The sequence below is a fragment of the Cetorhinus maximus genome, chromosome 14 (assembly GCF_964194155.1).
Source record: "Cetorhinus maximus chromosome 14, sCetMax3.hap1.1, whole genome shotgun sequence".
NCBI lineage: Eukaryota > Metazoa > Chordata > Chondrichthyes > Lamniformes > Cetorhinidae > Cetorhinus > Cetorhinus maximus.
Window position 1 is genome coordinate 28,589,760 of NC_135892.1, and position 22,906 is coordinate 28,612,665.

At 47.7% G+C, this 22,906-nt stretch overlaps 1 protein-coding gene across 3 annotated transcripts in view; it reads left to right on the top strand.

Annotated features, from left to right (window-relative positions):
* The window catches only part of prkn (parkin RBR E3 ubiquitin protein ligase), a 1,436,175-nt gene that overhangs the window by 773,258 nt on the left and 640,011 nt on the right, over positions 1-22,906 (top strand). For all 3 annotated transcript variants that reach the window (XM_078556736.1, XM_078556737.1, XM_078556738.1), the window contains exon 5: positions 21,562-21,645. In XM_078556736.1, coding sequence (XP_078412862.1) covers positions 21,562-21,645 — 84 coding nt within the window. The remainder of the gene's footprint in view (positions 1-21,561; positions 21,646-22,906) is intronic.

Consider the following 22,906-nt stretch of genomic DNA (forward strand, 5'->3'; position numbering starts at 1 on the left):
GACTTTTTTGACACCCACTACCACACTTAGTGCAAATCTGGGACAATTCTGCCCGTAGGCTTGAATTTTCCACTCTCGTTGGCGGCGGGCGCCATGACAGGTGGGAGAGGAGAATTCGACAGGGGGGGCAGAAATCAGTTTCATGCTGGCGTGAAATCACAGAGGGATGATCCGATGGTGTCCGAAATAGCAGATCGTGAATACGACTTGAGGCCTCTGTGAACCCTATTTGCATTCCGCTCATGGGATGCAAACTAAGGTCCAATCTGAATCATCCCCTCTCGCCTGCTTCACCGTTACACTGGCAGGAAAACACGCCAGCCCAGAGCACATCGGGACAAGTGTGACATGCAGAAGACGGGCCTTATCTTTAAGGCCTTGCTTAGATCACAGACATCTGAGGAGAAGAGCCCTACAGCGACTGGACCCTGGAGGAACATGTGCATCACATGCTGGGTGGATCCTCATGCATATGGTTCTGCCGCGAAGCAGCTCCTGGAAGGTGGGAGGTCACCACGCAGCAACTTCGATTTTGCTGAGGTTTTGGAACTTCATGGAATTCGCCATGAGCTTGCACCATCTTCCATGGTCTCTGCTGATGCTTCAGACCTGCTTCGGAACTCATGGACTGTGCCATGGCCTGGTACAGACGATCGATGAAGGGAGGGGGAGAGGAAGGTCTAGGTGTCAGTGGGAGATGAAGGTGTACAGTGGGGGTGCAGGTGGTGAGGTTGGAAGGAGGAGGGCGAAGGTATCCGTGGGGGGTGGGGGGTAAGATTGGCTGGGGTTGAGCAGATTTCGGGGGGTTAGGATGGCAGGGGGCGAATGTGTCAGGGGGTGAGGCTGGGTAGAGGTGCAATGGGGGGGAAATGGTGCAAGTGGGGAGGTAGGTGCAAGGGGGGAGGAAGGTGTAAGGGGGGTAGTTCAGAAGGGGCAAGGTATACGGGGGGAGGAGGGAGTCTGGAGGGGTGAAGGTGTCCTGGGGAAGGAAGGAGTAAGGATGGAAGAAGGAGAAATGGGGCATGAAGGTGTTGGGGGGGTAGAATGTCCAGGTGAATGTGCAAGGGAGGGGTCTGTGGAGTCAATGACTGCCTCCTGGGGAGCAAACCCAGGGTGGGTGTGGAAGGAGAGGATGGTTAGAGTAAAAGGGGGCAGAGTGAGCTCCAAGAGTGGGAGGGTGAGGGTGCAATGGTATTGATAGAAGGGGCGGCGACTGGTGGGGGCACGAGATTGTGAACCCAAGCCTGCTTGAGATCTAAGTACCACACAGGTATGTGTCTCTGTGCTGGTGGAGGGTGTGGGTAAGCGCTGTGACAGGTCTTCCAAACTGCTTATTCTCAGCTCTTCAATGGAAGATGTGTCCTCTTAACTGGAGGTGAGGACCTGGATGGAGCTGAGGGACTGGCTGGCTGAGGGCATTGATCGCTTGGCAGAGTTCCTTGTGAACCAAAGTAAAGATAATTAGTGCACGGCAGCAGAGTCAAAAGCAGGAGAGAGACAGTTGCGTTGAGAGAGGGATGATGTGGTGCAGGATCCTCACGTGGGTGTTTGCCACCGACCTCATCGTTGCCACAGGCACGGTCCATGTCACCATCAGTCAGGGCGATAGCACAGTCCTCAAAGTGAGTGAGGGGCCTAATGTCAGCCAACCACCAGGTCTGGGACCTCACCCTCCTGTTGTGAACCAGGTTCTCTGTCATTAAATCTGATAGAAAGAATGTGAGCAGGAGGCAAGAACACTCACAGCACTACACTACTTCTCTCATTCAAATGACCGATCTGGCAGCATTTCCCTCATCCAAGCCTCGATCTGGGGACCAGCACCAGCAACAAATTTCATGCTCCCCATGCCCCATCAATGCCAGCCTATGCCACCTCATTCCACCCATGGCCCCCATGGACCCTCATACCCCCAGGTCAACCCATGCCCCTCTACCCACCCCCATGGCCTCTCATACCCCCATGCCAACCTATGCCCTTCTACCTACCCTCATGCTCCACATACCACTTATGCCAATCCATGCCCTTCTACCCACCCCCTTTACCAACCCAAGTCCCTCTAACCACTCACCATGACCATTCATATCTCTGATGCCCCATCTCCCTTTGGCCCCTTATAGCCCTATGCCAACTTTGTGCAAACTCATGTCAACCCATGCCCCACCCACCACCCTTTGCCTTTACCTTCTCCATGCCAACTTAACTAAGATCACTTGACAGCTACTTGACAGCTTTGACAGTTCCTTGACAGTTTTGGAAGTTCCAATGAGCTTATGTACTTTTTACGCACAATCATGTTCAATGTTAACAATCCCAAAGGGTGCCTTACCTTGCCTAAAGGGTGCTTGACCTCTCCCAAAAGATGCCTTACCTCTCAAGGGGTCTACATCCAAAGGGAGTACCTTAACTCTCCAAAGGGGTGTCCTGGCTATTCAAACAAATCCACCAAGTTCAGGCAAGTCCTTACCTAGTCTAATCTGCACACTGTCATCTTTTATAATGATATAATACCTTGGGCTTATATACTGTACAAGATACAAGACAGCAATCAGTCATAAGGGATTTGTCAAGGTAGGCATAAAGCTTGAAGACATCAGAGCTGTTTGTGCTCTGCTCAAAGCAAAGGTGAACTAAAACTGGATCACATAACACATTCCCCTTCTAGTGATGTCATGCTGAGATCCCTTAAAGGTATATTACAACCTGCACATCAGGTTTCACATTTCTGATACCAAAACCTCACTTCAGCAGCAGTGCAGGAGCAATGTCCTGGACCAAGGTCTCTGTGGCGGCTGCCATCCTACCAGTGTTGACCTCAGTGCATTGTCATGCCAGCGCCATCACCTCAGGCTGAAGGCAGACGGACTCCTCCATCATGCCTTGCAATTTGAGGAGTGCAGCAGACATCCTTACTGATGTTCCCGAACTTGCCTTTGCAGCTCCAGCAGCTGAGATACGACCAAGTCCAGAGTCTCCTCACCTGACTGGGACTCAACAGATTTCTGGCCTCCAGCAATCCTCCAAGTGCCGGAGACCTGGAAAGTCCCTGCCTCCGCCTACTGTGGATCAGGTAGTGTGATGTGCTCACCAGATTGTGATCCTAAGGCTACTGTAAAGCTAGGCCCCACTGAGGTGGAGGGTGTGGACTGAGCACTGTGACGGGACTTCAGTGAAGGTGCCTTCACATTCCTCTTCAGAGGTTTCTTCGGGGCTTGATTGCAGGACTGGGTTTGTGGACTCTATTGGCTGTTTCCCAGAAGTGCCTGTGAAAGCAAGGAGAGATAATTAGTGCATAGCATGGGACTGCAGAACAGGACACATCACTCACAGCATGGTTGTCTGATGGATGTTGCACTGTTGGATCCTTACTTGCTAGAGCAGCGCCAACCTCACCATCAGCACAGGAATGGTCCAGATCCTCGCCAGCCAGCTAGATGGCTCTGTTTTCAAAGTTCATGAGGACCTTGATTTCAGGCATTCCTCTACCAGACTCTACCAGGCTCCGACCTTGCCCTCTTGTTGTGTGCCAACTTGTCCTGCATGAATGGAGATGGAGATAGTGTAATCAGGATGCCTGCCAGGCCAGATGATAAGTATGCCTGACATGTGTGTGTGATGAGTGGTCCCACGGATGGGATGAGGACAATGAAGGTGTGTGTAAGAGAGTGAATGGTGATATCCCGTGAACTGGCAGTGAGTGAGAGCCCTGTGGTTGTGTGATGGGCTTGTGAGCGTGTGAGTTGAGAGTGATGAGAAGAGTGACTTACCCTAGCAGAACGAGGGAGATCATTCATCCTTTATCGGCACTGGGTGGATGTCCTCTTTTGTAAGGCATTGGCACTGACCATCACTGCCACCGCCTCCCATGCTGGATTGGTGATGTTGCTGCCTATCCTGCAGCCAGAGTGGGGTAGAGGACATCACGGCAGGCCTCCACTGCGTCCAAAAGGCATTCGAGGGACGAGTCATTAAACCAGGCAGCTGCGGTCTTCTTGCCTTTTGGGGCCATGTCTTCTTTGCAGCAGTCATGGGCTGGAAGCCCTGAGAGTATGTGCATGGCTGTACTTTAAATATGGCACCTGGCGTGATAAAGTGGTGAGGTGATGTCGTGGTGGGTGAATGAGAGCCTGCCCACCATCGAAGTGGCATGTTTCCTGGGAATGCATCATTAATGAGCTGGTATAGGGACGATATGGCGTGAAAAAGCCGCCATTGTGGCTGGTGGGTTAAACGTCCTTTTTCCCACCCACTACTGCACTTAATTCAAACCTGGGATGATTCGGCCCTCAAAATACCCAAAAGCCCTACCAATTATAGTGTATTGTGCTACTGGCTGGGAGGCTGGGGAGTAACAATCAAGTTTGGTTCCAAAGACTCTTCCCTATGGAATAACCTATATGAGGATAGCATGGCTCACTGGCACTTGTTCTAATGTAAAGTTTGACTCATAAAGCACTTATACGTTGTTTCTGATGAAAAGTCATCGACCTGAAATGTTGGCCCGGATTTTCGTCAAGTCAGGTTGACTTGGGAGCCCTTATAAAAACAATGGCCGGCAGGACCCAATTCAGGGATTCTGGTCCCCATTCCTGTTGCTGGCCATTTTTGCCAATGTAGGATAAGGGTGTGGGTAGCCTGCCCACACGCAATCCTGGCACCCTTGTCGGTTCCATTGGAAGAGTGGGCAGCTTCAGACTCCCCCCACCCCCCCACTCCAAGCAATTTTCATATAAGTAGATGTGGTTCACGGCCTCGCCAAGGAGGGGTGAACCACAGGGAACCCCAGTCCCAAGTGGATAGCCAAAAAAAATTGTTACCTGCTCCTGGAATTCTTTCACTGGGAGGCTTTGCAACACAAAAAAAATGTTATTTCAGTCTCAATAGTTACATGTTATTTTTAAGTTAGATGTGTTTTTACCTCAGTGATTGATCATAGGAGTCTGTCCTGCAAAGGTAAGTTGACCATTAAATTGATCAGCATTGTCTAAGTGTTGAGATGCATTAGAGTACTTTTCCTCTGGGAAGAGTGCTACTATACATTCAAAACTGAATAAAACACTGCTTGGGACCTCTAGTGTAATAATCTGAAGTGATCTAAATGCCCAGAACCCCTCTAAATTGAAAAAAAAATCTTCAGCAGCTTTCAGTTTGAGAAAAGAAAGCCCCTACCCCATCCTGGACTGCTTTGATTTTGATTGACAGGACATTTGGTGTACCTTAACAATGTAACAATGATTTGACATCATCACTGCCATTTTGGAGCTTAATGTTTCAGCTAACACCATCTATTAATCAAGTGTGGCTGAACACGCATTCAGTAATGGTAAGGAACCCCACCACCAGTGCTATTTAAAAGAATCAACTATTCTCATGTTAGTTACTGATTAATTTCTACTGATTATTGCTATGAATATACAAGTATTTGGTGCTTTCGAGCATTCTTAAAAGTTGCTGAACTCCCCAGGGTGTGACATAGCAGATGCTGAAGAAGTTTGTCTTGCCTTCAATGCTCCTGCACAAACCAGTTACTTCCAGACATGGGTGTAGAAGGATGCGTTCACCTTAGATTCCACCATGGATGGGAGAATGCACACAGGGTGAGCCAGGTTGTTAGAAGAGGTATGGAAAGAAGGGGGAGAAGGGCTGTCAGCAGGAGGCTGCATAAACTCAGGGTGTTCAGGGAGCTATTCTCCTACCTGAACCTCAGTGAAGAATAGTGTGCCAGACATCTGAACTTCAGCAAGGATGTCCTTACTGAAATCTGCCAACTGCTGCAGCCACAATTGCCAACTCAGAGCACGAAAAGCACCACATTATCAGTGGCTGTAATGATGACCATGGCCATGCATCCTGCTTCTTCCATGCTAGAGCTTGAGATATTTGGAAAACCACAGAGTTTCACGTCCACCCTTGTGTAAGGGAGGTCACTGATGCTCTCTATTCAAGAAGAACTGACTATATTTCATTCTCTCTTGCCAGAGAGCAGCAGGCTAAGGCAGCATATAGCTAGCTACACATGAATTACAGGCAGTCCCATGGTGCAGGGTGCCATTGAATGCACACATGTCAATTTGTAGGCACCGCATGTCAACTCTGGAATGTACCAAAACAGAAAGGGTTTAAACTATCTTAAAGTTCAGCTGGTGCGTAACTGTAAGCAACCAAGCATGCAGGTCAATGTTCGGTATCCTGGCAGCAGTAATGTTGGTTTCATTCAGTGGCTGTCCTCTGTGCCATCTGCATTTGAGCTAACACAACAAAAAAATGATTGCCGCTGGGTGACAAGGGCTTCCAGCTAATTACATGGCTGATGACTCCAGTGTGCAAATCACATGGAATATAATAGAGCAAACTATTGACATGCTGAAACAATGCTTCCATTGCCTGGTCAGTTCTGGAAAAGTCCTGCAATACTGGGCAGTGTGGGTGTCAAGAGTTGTAGTGGTCTGCTGCATGCTGCACAGCCTCACCATTGTGATGAAACTCAAAATACTTGCCTTAATCGGCAGTCAGAGGTTGGTGCCGGGAATGGCCACACATGCATAGTTCACATTTTTTAAATGTAGTTCGGGTCTTTCATGCATGTGCTGGCTGGGAAATGGCCGCGCATGCGCAGTTCATCTATTTTCACGTCTTTAGCCCGGAAGCCAGCCCTCCACATATGGGCAGAAAAAAAAGAAGTGCAATTGGACAAAACTGCAGGTCAGTTGACCTGGAACTGCAGCAATATTCCAGAGAAGGTGCCCCAGGGAGCAGGACACGGGGAGGGGACAGGGAGAAGGTCCCAAGCCAAGAAGAAGGTCCCAGACCAGGGATTGGGACAGAAAGAGGACAGGGACAGGGGTCAGAGATAGATCCCATTGAGTCAAGATAAACGACATGAGCAGAATAAAAGGCTCCTAGTTAAAGAAAGCTGTGGGGAGCAGACTTGAAGTGAAGCGGGCTTGAGAGAAGCCCTGAAGATGCGAAAAGACAGTCGAAGGTTGGTGACTCCTTAGCGTGGGCCATATGGAGCAGTGGCATTCTGCTGGGCATGGCCAAAGATGCTTGGAAGGTGAAGTTTGAGTATACTCAGAGAGCCACGGGAGTCTCAGAAAGCAAGTTTGAAATCCTGGAGGTGGATCCTTGTTGAAGCTATCCGAGTGGGAGCAGCATTTGGAGAAAATTCCAAGATGAGTTCTTCAAGTGTTGAGATTGGAAATCTTCATGAGAAAGACAAAGGCCGGGATTTTGCATGCCCAATTGTGACGGATGTGTTCCGTGGCAAGATCAGAGAATTTCACGAGAAGGCCCGAGGGGCATTTCTCAAGCGATTGTCCCCCCTGCCCTGTCAATGGCGGGCCACATTTCCTGCCGCAGAATGTCAGGAACTCAATTTGAATTCATTTGCATCTCAGTATTGTGGTCACATGCCAGACTCAACCTCCCCCCACAGGTCAAATATAAAGCCCACATTGGCTTGATTTTATGACGGCGTGATTTACAACTACCTTTAAAAGGTGTGCACCTGGCGACCTGAAATTCAAGGTGAGTGCACACAGTTTTGTGCAGCACTCACATTGCATCCAATGCAAGGAAGTGACTCTGTGGATTCGGGGGGGGCGGTCACAGACAAGTCTCCACAGTGGCTTCTTCGTGGCTGGCTTGTGGTGCCAGAGCAAGGGTGACAGGGCTGGGGAGAAGGTAACCTTGGGGCAAGGATGATAGTGCAAGGGCCGGATGGGGGTGGGGGTGGGTCATGGCAGTACAGACTGATGTTTGAACACAAACACATGCTGGGGGGAAGGTGGGGAAGAAAACGGCCAGGCAAATGCCAAAACATGTCAAAGGTGGAAATCTTCATGAGAAATCTTCCGCACCTGAGGGTGGTTAGCTTGAGCTCAGTTGACATGCTTGGAGTCAGGCTAGTCAAGCAATTGTGCCACTTAAGCAGCATTAATTCTAGATAGTGCCAATGATTGCTCCTCTATTGTTAACTCCTCATGAGCATACTTCAAATTGGAATGAGTAGTATGGTGCTGCAGAGCCATTGGGTGACTAGGCAAGCTTGAGGATCCTCTTGGGAAAGGTGACCATCAAACACTGACAGAGGGATGCACTCCTAGTCCATTGCATTATGTTTAAGTTGACATTGAAAAGTCACCCTCATGGTCCAAGCAAAACGCAAAGCTTTGATGTGCAGCTTAGGACAATGCCTGCACCTGAGATGAGAGTTCAGTGTGCAGTTGAGTGGCTGAAGCTGTCGCCACTCAGTCATGTGGTGTGGGGCGGTGCTGGGTGGGGCATGGGTGGGGGTCATGCGCACTAAACACTGGGCATCCATGTAGTGGCCTGGACTCTCCAACATGCATTAAGGGGCCTTGAGAGGCAGCTGCACGCGATAAATTGGCCAAGAGCGGTCCTTAGAAGACTATTGCTGAGCCCCTTTTCTCTCTCTTTGATACTGCAGTGAGGAGACCATCAGGAACATGGCGCCTGGTGACCTTGCGTCTGCCTCATTGCTTATAGGCAGGAGAGAAGAAGGATAAGAATGCGACAGAGGTGCCTGGCTTGCCAAAGGGAGGAGCAGACCCCTGAAACCAAGGGGCTGCACGGCCTCCTCCAAACACAGATGATGATCCTCAGAGAGCCATCGTTCGTAGGCGCATTGCTAGACCCATGGTCTATTGATGGTGCATGTGCTATCTGGAGATAAGCGAGAACAAGTGTTGCCGACACCTGCACATGTCAAGGGAACTGGTCACGCACATATGCCACACACCTTCCACAGGATTTGGCACCACGGGGACTCTGAGGGCATCCACTACCAATGGCAGTTAAAGTTACCGCCGCACTCAATTTGTACAGCAGTGGCTCCTTCCAGAGCTCTACTGGGGACCTTTGCAGGATCTCGCAAGCCTCCACCCACATATATAACCAGGAGGTCACAGACACCCTCTTTACCAAGGCAGCCAACTTTGTCAACTTCAACTGAGATCAGGCCAGCCAGGAAGCAAGAATGCTGGAATTTGCTGAGGTTTCTATATTCCACAGATGAAGGGTGCCATCAACTGCACTCACATGGCTCTTAAATCTTCCTGGCAATAAACAGTCCAGTATGTGAACTGCAAAAGCTTCCACTCTCTCAATGTTCAACTGGCCTGTGGCCATAACAAATGGATCATGCAGGTGTGTGCAAGATAGCCTGGAAGCGTCCGTGACTCATACATCCTCAGATGGTCTCAGATCCCTGACATCTTCCAGGGACCACACAGGATGCAGGGTTGGCTTCTCAGGGACAAAGACCACCCACAAAAGACATGACTGATGATGCTCGTGCGGCAACCTCAGATCGCTTCTGAGAAACGAGGCTCATGCCACAACCCATATTTGGTCGAGCGCACAATTGGCATCCTGAAAATAAGTTTCCATTGCCTAGGCTAATCTGGCGAAGCACTCCAGTACACTCCCCAGAGGGTGTCACGCACCATAGTGGCTTGCTGCACACTGCACAATGCAAAGGCGGGAGGACCTGGCTGATGAGGGGATGCAAGATCTACACTTCTCTTCCGATGAGGAGGATGTCGAAGAGGATGAGGGCGATGAGGTCCTGGAAGGCAAGGCTGCAGGCAATGAGGCCATTGCACCCACCACGTGAGGCAGGCGTAGTCGTGAGGCCCTTATTGCCACAAGATTGCCACAGGAGGATGATGATGAGATGCAGTGAAGACACTCCTGAGATCTTCACATTGCATCTGGGAATGTCTGCCACCTATCTGGCTGAGAGCAGCACACATACGCTCTGTGAAGAGGATCATATCATGAAGACACTGCTGAGATATAGCGGGCACGTGGACTTTAGGACAACTTGATCCTTTGGCAGGCTTCATTACCTGTCCCCTTCAGCGCCACACCTTCACTTGATGGGAATGTTGACAAGATGGGGGAGGCAGCCCCGCCTCTAAGGGGCTGAGAGCTCACAGAGAACATCATGGAACCCAGTGACATGGGCACAAGATCCTTGCAGCAAACACAAGCCACAAGGAGATGCTTGCATTACTAATCTGGACAGTGACTTTCACTGTGCTCAGAAGGTGACACAATACACATGGCAGAGGCCCTGGACTGTGACACTAGCCGTCATTTTGTGTAGGAAGCAAGTTTTGCATTTGATTGATAAGGACATTACTCATCATAACAAGGAGCCATAGACAAGGTGCCATTCTTGGGGGTGTATTTACAATGGTCAATGTTAAGTACAAGTGATTAACACACGTGCCCACATTATGCAACTATATGTTCTTAACCTTTCTAACCCTGCTGCTACGTCTTGGTGCTCCCCTGCCATCCACAGTGGAGGTGACCTGCTGACTGCTACACCCTGTTGTCTTTGATGACCTTGATGGGCGTCCTCTGGAGGGTCAAGACCTGGAGGGCCCCGTCCTGCTTTGTGGCAATTCGGATGGGCTGGGCACTCCTGAAGTCACCTGGGAGGATGAGCCCAAGATGTGCTGATCCTCCTCCCTATGGGTGCCTGAGGGCCTCTGGCTGACTTGAGAGGAGGAGGCAGCTGGAGTGAGCTTGAGATGCTTCGCACCCACTCCCCACTTATGTTGACATTGATGGATGCCTGCAAGTGCCTCAGCAATGGAGTGCAGCTCCTGTAACAGTGCAGGAGCAATGTCCTGGACCAAAGTCTCCATGACAGCCACCATCCTACCAGATGACCTCGGTGCATTGGCATGCCAGCGCTATCACCTAAGACTAAAGGTGGACGGACTCTCCATAGCCCCTTGCATTCTGAGGAGTGCAGCACACATCCCTTCTTGATGTTCCTGATCTTGCCTTTGCAGCTCCAGCAACTGAGGTATGACCGAGTGCAGAGGCTCCTCATCTGACTCAGACTCAGCAGATTTCTGGCCTCCAGTAGTCCTCCGAATGCTGACAACCTGGGTAGTCCCTGCGTCTGCCTGCTGTGAATCAGGCAGTGTGATGTGCTCACCAGATTGTGACCCTGAGGTTAATCTAGAACTGGGTTCCACCGAGGTGTGTTTCTCTGCGCTGGTGGAGTGTGTGGGTGAGCGCTGTGACAGTTCTCCAATTTTGGTGTCTGTGGATTCCACTTCCATGGTGTCCTTGGGGCTGGAGTCGAGGACCTGACTCATGGACCCCCTTGGCTGCTTCCAAGATGTGCCTGTGAAAGCAAGGAGAGATAATTAGTGCATGGCAGGGAACTGCGGAACAGGGGAAGTGACTCACAGCATGGTTGTCTGATGGATGTTGCACTGTTAGATCCTCACTTGGTTGAGCACTGCCAACCTCACTATCAGCACAGGAATGGTCCATATCCTTGCCAGCCAGCTGGATGGCTCTATTTTCAAAGTCTGTGAGGACCTAGGTATTGGGCATTCTGCACCAGTCTGCGACCTCTCCCTTTTGTTGTGTGCCAATTTGTCCTGCATGAAGACAAATGGAGAGAGTGTAAGCAGGATGCCTGCCAGGCCAGATGAGAAAGATGCCGCATGCATGGGTGCTGAGTGGTACCATAGATAGGATGAGGACACAACCTGCAGGGCGGATGAAGGTGTGTGTGTGAGAAAGTTAATGGTGATGTCCCTTGAGCTGGCAGTGAGTGAGATCCCAGTGGATGTGTGATGGGTTTGTGAGTGTTTGAGTTGAGAGTGATGATAAGAGGGACTAACCATGGCAGAACGGAGGAGATGATTCATCCTCTTTCGGCACTGGGTGGCTGTCCTCTTTTGGAGGTCGTTGGCGCTGCCACCCCTGCTACTGCCTCGCATGCTGGATTGGTGAGCTTCGATGAGGTTCTTCATTCAGAGTGGGGAAGAGGACATCGTGGTTGGCCTCCACTGCGTCCAGTAGGTGCTCAAGGGAGGTGTCGCTAAATCTGGGGGCAGCACGTTTCCTCCCTTTGGCGGCCATCAGTTCCCAGCAGCTTCCTATCCTTTGAAGAGTGCTAGCTCTGTGCAAGGGGGGCTTTTAAATATGGTGTCCAGTTTACTGAAAGCCTGAGGTCAAGGCGGGGCAGGGGAATCAGAGGCTACCCCATCAACGGTCCGATTCAAAACTCATGCCTCTCAGTTGGTTAAACAAGGTGGCATACCATACAGCAGAAACAGCCACCATTGCCCTCGGTGATTTCTCTGCCCAATTTCAGACTTTGCTGATTTCTGGGACAATTCCACCCTAAGTTTCCATGAGGTTGGATGGCTCACAATGTGGCAAACTTCTGGGTAGGTTATTGAGAAATCCATGGTATCTGCTTCAGTCACTTCTGTCATTTAGAGTGTGGTGTGTCAGTTTGCCACTTGGTTCTCATGTACCACACACTTACCCTAACTATTAGGGTATAAGGTAGATATGGTAAATTATTTTATCTCTCTGAATTTATATGTGTCTATAAAGATACGGCTGGGGTGAAGGAATAGTAAATGTTTGAATCATTTCCTTGTGTTCGTATTGAGATCTTTCCAACCTTTTTGTCTGGTGTAATATAGTTCATTTTTCTTGTTTCATAAATGTTTTATTCTTTGTGTTAAAAGTTGATCAGCAGACTCCTGTGAATTTGTTCAGTAACTTTCCCCATGGTTTCAAAAAAGAATTAGGATCTAAGAGCCAGATTCCCTTCTGGAATCTGACTTGTTCAATAGTAATCCCAGTAGTAAACTGGGATCATAACACCATCATGAGGGGACAGCCTTGATACCAGTTACACAGCAAACTGCTGAGGAGCATGAGGGGGAGGAGTGGAAGGGAGGTGGCAACCTAGATACGCCTTCCTTCCTGGGCTGTCTGTGAATGACTCAGATGACTGCAATACTAGTAAACATAACCCAAATTTCTCATTCACCAACAGCTCCATTACCTTCCCTCTTTCACTGATCATCAAAATAATCGTTTGGTCACGATGCAAAAATAAAAGCCACCATAAAATAAACAATCCAAGCTAAATTTATGAATCAAATCATGCCACATTGCATACAAACGTTAACTAGTCACCCTTGTGTATTATGTTAATGCCTGTTTTTCGAGTGTCTTTGCTTGTCGTAGCTCTCCTCCAAAGTGCCACCCCAGTGGCTACAACATGCTGATGAATGGTTGCTGACTTTCAGTGGGTGAGTCTGCAGATGATCACCATTTCTCTGCTGGGGAGGGTGGGCTCAAAGCTGCATTCAATACCTTCTGCGAAATTGACGGTGGATGCCTCCATTCTCCTTGAATTGCACATAGGCTTTCTGGTAGGCCTGCCAATGCACCAAACATTTCATTGTGTATACCCATCAACTTTCCTCCACAGCCTCTCCCATCAAAGTGCTCAACTAAATCCCCTGCAGCAAAACTCTTGTGTGATGTCACTCTCCAGGGAACTAGCAGCTGCTCTACCCTTGCCCTCTGTCCTGGCTGCAGGTCACTCATAGTGACTCACCATGTGTGTACTCTGCCTCTAAACTATTCTCTAAAGTACGTGTAGTTTCAGATCTGAGCTGTTTGCTGCAAGTGTGAGAACAAGTAATGGTATTCCTTCATTATCATTGACATCTTGATCTTCCACCTGTTACTCTTGCACCACTGTTTGACCAGGTGGCAGTTCTTGAGTAACTGAAAAGAGAAAGACACAAAGGAAGGTTGTGGTGAGAGGGCAAAATGTGGAGTGGGTGAAAGTAAGAGGTACAGCTTCTATACCTGAAACAATTGTGGGATGAAGGAGAAACAGGGTGTCAGGAGAGGGATTAGGTATGAGGCTACTGTCCTCTGTGGCTTCAGTTCCACCACTGCAAAGCCACTCTAATGATAGTAAGCACTGTCTTTTCCATGGGGATAAGGATGTACAGCTGTGCCTGTCCTCCTGTTAGAGGGAGAGTGGTGCATCAGTAAGTGTAGCGCTATGTGTTTGAGTGATGTAGCTGATATGGTTGAATGGTTTGCATTGTGCGCAATTTGACAAGTCAATGTGAGCTTGCAGTAGCGCTAAGTCTGTATGGCTGAGGTGAAGTGATGTAAGTAACATATGAATCCTGATGATAGGTGAGTGAGAGGTATGTGGTGCAATGAGCAATTTGTGAGGCCAGTGGGGCAGCTGGTGGGATACTGCATTTGAAGATACATTCACTGACCTCAACCACTCATGAGGTCATTAAGCTTCTTGCAGCCCTATATCCAGGTCCTTGGGGCTTAATTCATGGTATTGACTGACCTAACTTTCTGCCCCATTGCCTTCTCAGAGTTTGTCTGTGGAGCCTCCTGGCCTCCTGAGGATGGACCACATCTTCCCTCAACTGCACCTCCTTCACCAAGGCTCCCATTGGAGCCCATTCTCTCCCACGTTGTGCCATTCTTTTGCTTTTCTCAGGTTAGAACCAGTTGTAAATTGACTTCCAGCACCTGCTCCAGTCAGAACTCCTTTTTAAGAGGTCCCTGGTTCACTTTAAGTAGTGCATGCTAGTTTTTGAGAAGCCCCTGCTGAGATATGCAGCCACTCAACAGTGCTGTTAGCACTGGCTATATGCTGCAATCATGGTAATTAGCAGGCAGCATGAAGTATTGCAATTCCAACTCCCATTTTCGGGGTTTATCAAATTTCATAGCTATTTTCTCCAGCCAAAAGTTATATCAAATAGATCCCCGATACAACAAATAAATAAAAATGCTGAAAGTTATAAAGCTATTTTACCAGTAATCATTGTTTTATTTTTGACATATTAAAGTGGAATAGAATCTTCCACAGATCATGAAGAAATCTGTGGATTAAAAAGGACAGCTGATTCACAAGGGCTGGAAATGCATGTCAGTTGTAATGATCATCCTCATTAGATGAAGTGTAGATTTGAATGTTCTTTGGGAATGCTTTGCTTATTGTAGTTACGTGCATCATCATTGTATATGCTTTCACTAAAATAACTGCACCAAAACAAACAGGACTAGAAATTTTTGTGCTCCACTTTTTGGCCTGTGACATCACACCTCATGACCTGCGTGAAATTGGTGCACCCACTCAATTTCCATGATTGTCGTACCCCGAGTGCATCCCGCGTTGTAACCCTCCCTGTAACGCTGTTGGTGACCTCTGCCTAAAGCTTTGTGAGCAAATTATGTGCTCCAGTCAGCTTTCCCTTCTTAAAGGCACTGGCCCTATAAAAGGAAAGCTTGACAAATGGACAAATGGCTGCGGGACAATCTTTGGAACACTCAGAGTCAAGGGAGACAGCAAAACAGGGAAAGGGCTCCCTGCTTCAGTGAGATCTGCCTGGAGGCACTGGTGACACAAGTCCAGACCTTGAGAGATGCCATGTACTGAGGGGTAGGAAGCCTTCAAGACAGACCCTCAGAAGGGAATAAGAGCAGGTGACAAGGGCAGTTAATGCCTCAAGGGTCACCCGAGGACATGGCAACAGTGCAGACTAAAGTTTAATGACCTCACTTGGGTGATCAATGTGAGTGAATGCATCTGCACAACACATTTAAAACCCACCATACCACACACTTCTCATGCTGTGTTCAATGTACCACATCCCTATCGCTCAGTAAGCTCACCCCAAACATGTTTAGACTATACCTCACCCACTGACAACTTCTAATCATGTGAGCTGCACACACACCTATCTATGACTCTGCAAGTATGCAGCTGTTCAGCTAGGGCAGACATATCGTCCAAGCACAGTAACACATAGGACAGGATTTTACAGTCGGCCTGCGGGGGCGGGCCCGACATGCCGGTGCGTAAAATGACACACGATGACGTCGGGTGTGTGGCCCAACATCATCGTGCTGTCTCGCGATGTTTCGCAGCCGATTCAGGCACACACCTGCTAATAATTGAAAGGCCTATTAAGGCTATTAACTAGGCAATTAATTTCAAGTTTATGTTGCCCATCCAACCTTACGTTGGTGGTCAGGCTAAAATGCCAAGCGGCTTGTGACTTTTTTTAGGAAACCTCATCCACAAGCGGGATGAGCCTTCCTAAAACTTTCATGAATGAAATAAAAGGTTTTCCTGAAGAATAAAAACATGTCCCATCTCATGTGATGAGGGGACATGTTTAAATACATTTTTATTACATTTATTCATGTTTTTCAAAAGTGTTTCAATCTCCCTGAGGCACGGAGATTGAAGTGCTCTCTCGCACGCAAGAGCGCTGGACCTGATTCTCCCTCCTCCCCCCGCCCGCACAGGTAGCGTTGACTGCTCGCGTATTAAGCTGGGTGAGCCTTAATTGGCTCGCCCATGTAAAATGGCGGTGCGAAGCCAATCGCGGGCGGCATTCAGCTCTGCGAATGCTCCCACCAAGCCCGCCCGATGCGGGAAAAATTCAGGCCATAGTCACTGACGTTCTGACCTTTCTTTTGCAGGAGAAGGTGGTTTATAACAGGTGGGAAAACCAGAAGACCAACAGAGGATCAAAACACTTGCATATATGACAGATACTATTGTATTATTGATATGCTGCTGGCCTCTGGATCCCAAGAGATGGTGGCTGAGCCCTCAGAATTGCAAGGTTGCACAGGGTACAGCAAACCACCATAAACATGGATACATTCTCAGGCATGCACTGTGGAGATTCCCCCCAGAGCGTTCTCGGTAGCGAAACCGTTGCTTGAAGAGTCTGATGGCTTGCTCCATGGTGTTGTGAGTCGCTCCATGACTCTAATCGAAGACCCTCTGACTGCACATGCTGGGATGACAAAAATGGATCATCACCCAGATTAGAGGGGCATAGCCCTTGTCGTCAAACATTCACCCGCCAGTACGTTTTGGAGGCCTGAAGATGCTCTGTATTGCGAACTAACACAGGATAGATGCATCATGGCTGTCTTGAGGCTCCGTGCCTCAGGGAGATTGAAACGCTTTTGAAAAACATAAATAAATGTAATAAAAATTTATTGAAACATGTCCCCTCATGTGACTGTGTCACATGAGATGGGACATGTTTTTATTCTTCAGGAAAACTTTTTATTTCATTCGTAAAAGCTTTAGGAAACCTCATCCCGCTCGTGGTTGAGGTTTCCTAAAAAACGTAAAAGCCGCTTGGCCTTTTAGCCTGCCTGCCAACCGTAAGTGTGTCAGTGCCCTTGAGGAGATGATCCAATGAATAATCACAGGGCCAGTGGCACCCAATACTGCCGAGGCCATTGAGGATGATGGCAAATTGCTGCCTTATGCACTTTCTCTACTCAACCCTCATTCTTGCCCTGAAGTTGCCATGGAATGGAAATTGCACGTGGTGTGACTGTGAAGCTTCTGCTTTTCTCCCCAGCCCCTTTCCTCACCCCTACTATTCACTTATGCTTTTGTGCTCTCATATAACCAAGAACTGATGTCTGCTCAGCATCAGGAGATCCATGAGGAACAGCAACCCGGCAATAATAAAGAGGAGGCACTGTCACTAGATCTTACACTTGCAGCCATCATCTCAGACACTGGCACTGCACAAATTTTGGAGGTTACTGTAGTGTTGGATCAGCACATGGTGAGTCACTGAGTGTATGAGTGGGCTGCAGACAGGCCAGGGGATAGGATAGCTATTGTACTATCTGATCAGATGACAGTTTGAGTACTGCTGCAGGGGACTCAGATGAGGACCTCAATGGAACAGGCTACAAGAAAACATTGGTGACAACTCACACTGAGATGCTTGGTGTATTGGCTGGCCTGCCAGACAACTTCCAGTCACTGGAAAAGAGCATGGAGGAGTTTGGATTCAACATGGAGGTGGGCACGTCGCAGAGCTTGGAGCCCATCATTTCCACGGTATTTCCATGCTCCATGGCAGCACTGTCAGATCGGCCTGTGATGGAGTATCTGCAGGCCCCTGTCTCAGCTTCTGCTATAGCACAGGTAGAGCCCTCATGATGTCAATCCTGCAGTGGAGGTTCAAACGGACATCATGAAATCATTGGCTGCTGCTGCATGCAGGCTCAGACTGCTGCCATCCAGGCATAGACAGCTGCCATCTTAAATGCAGATCTCAGTGCTGAACAAGGCATGCAGGTTCTCACAGAAGTCCAGCAACCTTTGCTCTAGCAGATCACTAGGATTGCTGAAATCCCTCCCAATGGAACAAAACGTAGCACCATGGAGCACAAAATTCTTCTGCTTCTGCTTTTATTGTGTCGACATCACAGACTAATGGCCATATTCCCCCAGCATTTATATGGGTAGCACTAGCTGAACCAGGCATGACCTGCTGAAATGGTGGTGCTGATAATGAAAGTTTTTAAATGAAAATAATCTTAAGACGGGTCTTGAAGATTTCATGTGATGGAGCTATCACTGCTTCCTTAGGCAGCGTGCTCCCTTCTCTCAGGATGACAGCATTCATGCCCCTTTCACTGCCACTTCTACAGTGCACTTGCCTCACAGCCAGCCAGCCAAGACTGCTGCCACCCATGCTGAGGTGGTGCAGTCCGATGCTGGGCCCTCAAGGCCCAGATCTGCTAGAGGTTGTCCTGTAAGGTCATCTGCAGCCTCGTCAGTAGCTTTCCACCAGCCATGCTGCAGCCACTGGGTAGTGCTGCATAGGAACATTAGGCCAGGGAATGGCACCTATATGACAGATACCATTGTATTATTGATATGCTGCTGGCCTCTGGATCCCAAGAGGTGGTGGCTGAGCCCTCAGAATTGCAAGGTTGCACAGGGTGCAGCAAACCACCATAAACATGGATACACTCTCAGGCAAGCACTGTGGAGATCTCCCCAGAGCGTTCTCAGTAGCGAAACTGTTGCTTGAAGAGTCTGATGGCTTGCTCCATGGTGTTCTGAGTCACTCCATGACTCTAATCGAAGACCCTCTGACTGCACATGCTGGGATGGCAAAAATGGATCATCACCCAGATTAGAGGGGCATAACCCTTGTCATCAAACATTCACTGCCAGTACGTTTTGGAGGCCTGAAGATGCTCTGTATTGCAAGCTAACACAGGATAGATGCACCATGGCTGTCTTGAGGCACAAGCAAGAAAGATACCTACGTGAGCCATTCTAACTCAATAATGCCATGTAAACCAGTCAGGAACTCATCAACAACGTATTGTGCATATGAAAATTTGTGGTGGGCCTCCACTACATTACACAATTTCATGCCCACAGACTTTAAAAGGCAAAGCCCTGTGTAACTTTATGGTTGCCAAGCTATCAATTGTGTGAAATCTGTGTTTTGCCATTTCCAAACAATAAAGTTCTGCTATGCTGTGGCTTAAGCTGATATATGCACAACATTCCGCAGTATGGTGTATGACAACTGGTAAAGTCCACTGATAAATAACAGAATGAAGGTTAGTGGGGGAGTCTGTGGAGGAAATCACATTATTGTACTTCATCTCCACTTTGAAATGACTGCAGCCTCTCAGTCTTTTCCAACATATTTAGTTTCTTGTTTGTGTAATTAAAAATGGCTGACAATATTAAGACAGTGGGTTCCCTTCCTCCTCATTCACCTTTGCTTTTAAGCCTGGCAAAAACCTAGCCAAAACCCGTCAAGGTGTCAATCAATAACACTGCCAGGAACAAAGGTCATGATTTAGTCATTTTCTGGCCCTCTCAAATGTGACCTTTTAAATGTTCACTGATGTATTTTACCTTGATATTTCCTCACAGCACTGATTCTGGTTTCTCCATTTGTAGCCTTACTTCAATGAACACAAAGCAGCTAGGCTCTGCTGGTAGCATTCTTGTTTCTGAAATCAGAAGGCTCTGGGTTCAAGCCTTGCCATGGCCTTGAACACATAATCTAGTTTGACATGTTAATGTGGTGCCAAGAGAGTGCTGTATTTTTGGAGATGCATTCTTCAGATGGGAATAAAACTGGGACCTCGTCTGCTCTCTCAGGTAATATCAAATATCCCATGGCATAATTCAAAGAAGAGCAGGAAATTCTCCAGATGTCCTGTCCTCCATTCCTTCTTCAGCCAACATCACCAAAGCTCAGATTCACCTTTTCATTGTTTCTGGTCTTTAGTGCGCACAAAATGCCTGCTCTGCTCACAGATAAAACAATGGTAATTTCAAATCAAATTCAGCTCATATTATGGATCATTTATGAGAATTGTGATGAGGTAATGAAAATGAAAATCCTTTCTATAATATGAAAAATGGTAAAGTGGGCAACATGCACAGGAAGGGAAAAATGCTGAATAGGTTTGACTGCATTGAAGCCAACCCCGAATTGCCAAACCATGAAGATCATTAGAACTATGCGACTATGCAAAGATCAGTATGCGACTCAAATCATGCAATCCTTTCTAGACCTTTGAGCGATGTAGGTTTTGACAAAAAGGACAAATGACACAACCACTGGACTGCCACCATTAACACCAACAAGGATCTGGTGAGTGATCCAGTTGTAGAGTCTTCAGGGTTCAACATCTGTCGAAAACAGTGGTCTACATTCAACAGGATTTGCATTCTCCATGTAAGAATATCATACCTCATTCACAAATAGAATTTCAAGGACAGCCCAGGTCAGAGTGTTCATCACTTTGTGAATTAATGTAGCCTCTGAAAATTTGCCGCAGGATTCAACATATCTTGACTGTCCAACTTGGACTTAGACTTATAAAGCTGCAAGATGTCATTTGCAAGAGGGAGGAAGGAAGGAAGGAAGACAAGCATGCATAATGAGGGCAGGTGTAAGAATTCTTTCAGTAGAATTGAATGGTCTCATTATGCATGGTTAGTGGAGAGCCAGACTCATAAAATTATTATCTTATTAGGGGATTATCTTTGACAACTGGAGAGAAGTGTTGAAGTTGATTGATTGACATTTTAAGTGGTTATAATAAGTTGATATTTCTTTGATTTCTCTTGTCAATGTCTCAATGTTTATTTGCACACAATTAAGAGGTGTGAAATGTCGAAAGCCTCTGTTTTTGATTCCTTAATGGTCTGTCTGTTTGATACGTTTATAGGGTTGTAGGAACAACAGTAGTTTTTTCAGAAGAAGATTTGTGAATGGGTGTTTAATTTCTGAGCGGTTACATATATGCCAGTTTAACTATATGGCTCTTGGTTCTGTACACAGTGTATACTGGGTGAATGGACACAAAATGGCCATGAGTTGACATGCAGGATATGAGAGGCCAAGAGTGTGAGTTGGCATTTAGTTGGTATGGAGGTGGCATGGGTAATGTGTGGGGGGGCAGGGTGAGGTGGTTTGAGTAGTGAGGGATAGAGGGCCAAACAGCACTTAATATAAGAGAACTGAGGCAGGCCTTCTAACCAGCCCACCTTAGTACACCCATGGTCTGCTCTGGGGTCAGCAGGCCCAACTCCATTCCACACCACCAGAGTGAAGATTGTTACATGTGGATGGCTTTTCTACCTAGGTGGGTCTGACAAGTTCCCAACTCAAGCTACCCACCTCAATAGAAAAATCCGGCCCAACTGAGTTCAGTTTTAATTTTTTTATTTCTGAACAGGTGCTCTACTTGCCAGCTTTAGAAATACTAAGAGGCTCAAGTTTTAGTGAGTCCCTTGCTTTTAATTTCACAGAACACTTATAAGTGACTTTGCTACATGCCTTGGAATGTTGATAAAATTGCAAAATTGTTTTTTCTTCTCTATAGGACCCATCCTGCTGGGAGGATGTTCTGGAAAGAAATAGGATAACTGGTGTGTGTCAAACGAAAGACTGTGATGGAACTGTTGCAGTAAGTCCATATCTCACGTTTTTAGCATGTTTACACATTCCAAACATGTGGGTTGATCACCCACCTTAAATTATTTTAGACCACAGAAGAATTATGAGCTGCTTTAACCTTTTCTTGTGATTGAGGAACACCACTTTTTGGAAAAAAAATACCATTTCCCCCTCTTTGCTGTTGCCTGGTTCCCAAAACAAAATTAACTTACATTTATCTCATGACTTCAATGTACTAAAATGTCACAAGACGCCTCTCAGGAGCAGTATCAAACAAAATTTGACACTGAGCTACATAAGGAGGTATAGGGCAGGTGACTAAAAGCTTGGTTAAAGAGGTGGGTTTTAAGGACCATCTTAAAGGAGGAGAGCGCGATTGAGAGACGGAGAGCTTTAGGAAGTGAATTCCAGAACTGAGGACCGAGCAGCTAAAGGCATAGCCACCAAAGATAAAGCTATGAGAATCTGGATGCACAAGAGGGCATAATTGGAGGGATTAGAAATCTCGGAGGCATGTAGGGCCAAAGGAAGTTACTGAGATAGGGAAGAGTAAGGCCATGGAGGGATTGAAAAGCTAACATGTGAATTTTAAAATTGAGGCATTGCTGGACTGGCATTCAATGTAAATCAGAAAACACAGCGTTGATTGGTGATTGAGGCTGTGCAAAAACTGCACATTACACTTTCCTTAACCCCAACTTTCTGATACAGAGGCAAGAGGGCTACCAACTAAGCCACAATTGACACATAGAGCTGAATTTGCCAATTGGGTGGATGGCCCGACATCGGCAGGAAATGTGTTCCCTCTGAATTTTATGGGTAGCAGCTAATTAATTGGTCAGTGCCGAGATTGCCATTCATTTGAGGACAGCGGCCCACCCCCAAGAGCTGCCGGCCTAATCAGAGGGCTGGCAGCTCAGCAGCCTTGGCAGGAGTGGTGCATGACCACAGCTGAGGCAGGCAGGGACACCACAGCCTACAGAAGGTAGACAAAACAATCTTTTAAAAAAATTCCAGGGCTGAGTACTTGAGGAGAAATGCCCCTGGGGATATTGTTGGTTCCATGGGGGCTGCCTTCCCTGCCCGTGATCCTCTTTGCTTGAAAAGAAAGCATCCATCCCAAACTGCAGCTTGAGGGCACCTCCGTTTAGCTAGTGCCCTCCTCATGTGCCAGGGGTCAACCTGCTGTTGGCAAAATGCTGACAGCCCCATCAAGTGACCCCAATTGGGCCTTTATTTATGGAAATTGTCTGCCCACCTCCTTGGGGCAG